Source organism: Chenopodium album, chromosome 1 (assembly GCF_948465745.1).
Source record: "Chenopodium album chromosome 1, dcCheAlbu1.1, whole genome shotgun sequence".
Lineage (NCBI taxonomy): Eukaryota > Viridiplantae > Streptophyta > Magnoliopsida > Caryophyllales > Amaranthaceae > Chenopodium > Chenopodium album.
The window spans coordinates 31,484,937-31,489,401 of NC_137834.1; the positions used below are offsets into that span (position 1 = coordinate 31,484,937).

The 4,465-nt window shown below is 37.6% G+C and overlaps 1 protein-coding gene across 1 annotated transcript; it reads right to left on the minus strand.

Moving 5' to 3' along the window:
• Nucleotides 1–2,931: 2,931 nt before the first annotated feature.
• Nucleotides 2,932–3,866, minus strand: LOC145630796 (uncharacterized). The gene is made up of 2 exons (XM_081682961.1): nucleotides 3,816–3,866; nucleotides 2,932–3,711 (listed from the first exon to the last, which is right to left on the minus strand). The coding sequence occupies exons 1-2, from the start codon at nucleotides 3,864–3,866 to the stop codon at nucleotides 2,932–2,934; spliced, it is 831 nt and encodes a 276-aa protein (XP_081539087.1).
• Nucleotides 3,867–4,465: the final 599 nt, after the last annotated feature.

Below are 4,465 nucleotides of genomic sequence, written 5' to 3' on the forward strand. Positions count from 1 at the left end.
AATTGTATAATGTTAAAAGTTACCCCAAAAAATGCAAAAAGTTACCCTAAAATTAGGTAAAAGTTACTCTTATAGTGCTCGATGTACAGTTAAATTAGTGTAAACCGGGTGTATACAAATTTTTTTGTAATTTAATAAGTTTCACTTAAAAATAATATAGATTTCGTTTCCTTTTATAAGAAGGAACGAATGTCATATACTACGTACTAGATTTTATTACTATTTACTTTCTAATCCAAATCCGATTCAGGTCAAACTTTTCTCACTAGTAGCCATCATATATAGATTACAAAGTTTAATTAAATAAATATGCAAGTTTAATTTAATGAATACGCGGTATTGTGTAGTTGTGTGCGACTGGTCATACCATGTAGTCAGTTATAAATGAATAAAGTAACCCATATAACACTAACTAAAGTAACCCTAAAACATCGATCGAATAACTTGTATAACACTGACGAAGTAACTTTTATAACACTAACCGAGTAACCCTATAACACTAACAAAGTAATCCTTATAATAGCTAATTACACGGTGTGGTCAGCCACATAGTTAATAAAAGTCGTATTATTTTTATGATAATATTATTGTACACCCGGGTGCAGCGGAAAGCGGAACATACTGTTATTTGACAAAGAACATACCTATATATGTTTGATAATACGTTCTACTATTTTTATGTTCGTTAACATATGTTGATTATTAAACATGTTTTTTGGGTTTAAATAATACAAAATATGTTCTTTCAATTTGGCTCATATATTCTTTGAATTTGGCTCGTATGTTCTTTGAGATAATGAGTTATTTAACGTATACTCTTTAGGAAAAATGGAAAAGAAAAATCCAACCTTTGCACTTTTTCCTTACAAAAATCCAACCTTTAGTTTATTCCTCAAAAATCCAACCTTTATACCCCTCCTTCCTCAACAGGTCCATTACCTTTTAAAACAGGTAAAATACCTACTTTTCTTAATCTAGCCAGTTTCCCTCCATTTAATATCGTTGCAGGGTAGTTAATACGGCCATTAATTCTCAATCATCGTCCCTCTTTAAAAGCTCTGCCCTCCACTCTCTTTTCTTCATCTCCTGCAATTCCATTTTAGGCAAATTGAAATCGTGTAATTTTTTCCACAAAAATGGCAAGTCATCTTTCAGTTGGCTCAGGTTCTCCGAGGTCAAGGTGGAAGGGAAATTCTTCCTCCCCTACAAAATTGGTATGCTATCACAATGAGTTTGCGCCATTGAGGATTGTTCGCTACGATGGTCCTACGAAGGGTAAACGGTTCTATGGCTGTTCGTACTGGCCTGTAAGTGTGTGAATTGTCTTCTAATATTTAGATTAATTTTTTTTTTCTTCATTTTTAGTTTAGGGTTTTAATTTAATTAATTTGTAGGAGCAGAGGACATGTGGGTTCTTCAATTGGGCTAATGAGGTTGATGATCTACGTGAATTGCAAAACATTATTGTTGAGAAGGAGGAAACAATTTCCGAGCTTGAGCATCAGGTGGAAATGTTGAAGCAAGATATGGATCTTATGAGGGATAAAGTGAAGAAATTGAAAGCAAAAAAGGAGAAGTTGGTAGAGGAGGTTGAAGAGATGGGTATTGCTACTACTGAGATAATGTTCGAGCTGAAGGAGAATAACACTGACAAGAGGCTCATGATTACTCTGGTGTTTTCTTGGGCATTTTTCACTCTAGTGCTTATGTTTAAGTAGGTTAAGGGGTTGGCGGGGGGGTTTGGATGTTGTTGCAGGTTTTTGGGTAGGTGTTAGGTGTTAGTGCTGACTTTTGGGGATGTTTAAGGTGTAGGTGTTAATGCTGACTTTTGGGGATGTATATGCAACAAGTAATAGTACTAGGTTGATGGCTCTGTTTAGATGTCTGCAGTAGTTGTAGCATACAATACTTGGCAAAAACAAAGTTTTCTGGTTTAGTATGGTCAATGTGGACCTATTAGGTGTTAATAATTGTAAATTTTGGGCAACTTATTTTAATGGAATGAACTCATGTTGTTGCTTTATTTGATTTTTTTTTTTTTTTTTTTTTTTGTATGCAAGATTTGAAAGAAAAGAAAGGCATAATGAAAATAAAATCATAATAGATTAATGTTGCACAACACTTACATAAAGTAATCCAAATTCATACATGTGGACATTGAAATCAAAAGCAAATTGTCTCCAAAAACAGACTATAACTACTACTATTACAACTTAAAAGATGTTGTACTAAAGTAAGCTATGAAGTTGAGCCTTGGTTGAAGTTGTATGAAAAGATTGTGGTTGTTATGTTGGCATCCTGTGCTTGTGATTTTCCATGAACTTGTACATCAAAAGCATCATGCCCAATGTTAATAAAATAGGCCTTGACACAGAACCTAAAAAAAATAAAAGATAAAGATAGATAGCTTACATAAGAGCATAGCCCTTAGGAATACTCTGTCCCTTTCCTCTTCCACCTATTGCACCCCTGCCACCTCTGCCACCTATACCACCCCTTCCCCTGGTACTCTGAACTTTCACACTGGCAGCAGGATCACTTTCCTTGCCAGCATCTTTTCTTGGCCTCCCCCTTGGTGCTCCACTTGGAGTTGCTCCTCTGATTGCTCCCTTGGTGCCTCTCCAGTTGCCTCCCCTACCTATTACCCTGCCACCTCTACCTATCCTTGAAGGCTCTGTAGTAGCAGTGAGGTGGGAAGGTGCAATAATCTGTGCTAGTTGGGTAGCCTGAACCACAAGCTCTTTTCTAGGCCTACCTCTTGGTTTCTTTGTTGGGGGTTCTTGTGGCACTGTTGTCCCTTTATTAGGGCAAATTCTCTTATTATGCCCCTTTGAGTTACAAACACCACAGGTCATTTCCATTTCATGCCTAGTTAGCTTCCCTGGTTTCTGAGGGTCTTCAAAGGGGTCTTTCCTCCTGTTTTTCCTAGGTCTACCTAGGCGTATCTTGATTGGAGGGGGGGTCCACAACTAAGTCAGACATGGGACAATGCCTTTCACCCTCTAATGGTGGTATGGAGTTTTCATATGCTTTCAGGTAAGTGTCTTTCTTGTAGCATTGATCCACATAATCCTCTACATTCTTGTGCAAAAAGAAAATTGCAGCAACAGCATGGCAGCAAGGATAGCCACACATGTTCCATTTTCTGCATGTGCATGACTTCTTTTCTAAGTCAACAACACATGTATCCAACCTGTAGCTCACTTGGAATTTTGTGTTTGTTGATGGCAGGACTTCACAGAAGGCAGCCTCCTCCTTTTCCTTGTCCAATTTTTTCTGAATTCTTGGGCACGGAAGAGTCTTCCATTTCAACATCTCTTCTTTCTTCAATTCTAATCTCCTCATCAGGGAACCTATTATATCATCCAACATGTAAATCAAATGTTTAGCCCTTGCATGTATTATGTATCCATTGAAAGTTTCAGCCATGTTGCTTGTAACTACATCAGCCTTCACTCCAGTCTTCAAAAAGGCCCTACAAAACACCTTAGGGTTGTATGACTTGAAGGCTTCTGCTGCAAGGGGGTCTGCCACTGCTAACTTAGCAATTACATCCTTGAAATCAGCTTCACTGTAAGACTTCACACAGTTCCAAAACAACAGCTTCATGTCATCACCCCTGAAGTTCTTGTGCCAATGAGCAAAGATGTGCCTTGCACAATGTCTATGCTCTGCATTTGGCAGAACCTCCTTCACTCCTGCCAAAATGGACTGAGAAAATACATCCACAACAGAGAATTACACATCTAATCTTCACAACTAACATACTACAACAAATAGATCAAAACAAGAAGGGATAAGGAAAATGAAGTTACCTGATGCTCATCTGAAATAATAACTGATGCCATAACTTCCTCAATATTCATCGGAATTGGGCTTATAATATATCGTTGGAAAGCTCTTTTCAAACCCCATCCAAATACACTATTATTGGACCCATATCATGGACCAACAAAACTGGATTGACTGTTTTTCTTAAAATAGATTTTCAAAAACAGAGAGAAAAGAAAAGAAATTTAAACTATCCGCAACACTAGACTTTCCACACTTTCACTTCATTCAATTATGATTCGACTTGAAAGGTACTCATCACCGGGTTTGGTTTTGGGGAGACACAAATGGGTATCTACACGTAGGCGCATTTCAAGCGATGCCTACAATTTGGCGACTCCACTGGGGAGGATTCTTGGTTATTTATCGATTTGAGTGATCGGTATTTAATTAAGATGAGTGGATGAGACTTGAAAGATTCTTGAATTGTATTTCTGCGATTTAATTGGCATTGTCACATATGCATATGCTTTTTAGGTGACTTATTTTGCCACAATAGTACGTGTTCTACGTATGTGGCTAGCCCGGGGGATTTAAGCTCTATCAACCCGAAAACTCTCATGGCAAAAAGGGTTCATCCGAGTTTTTAAATCCACCCAAACCATGGAGTCGAGTTTGATTTCATCACGAACTC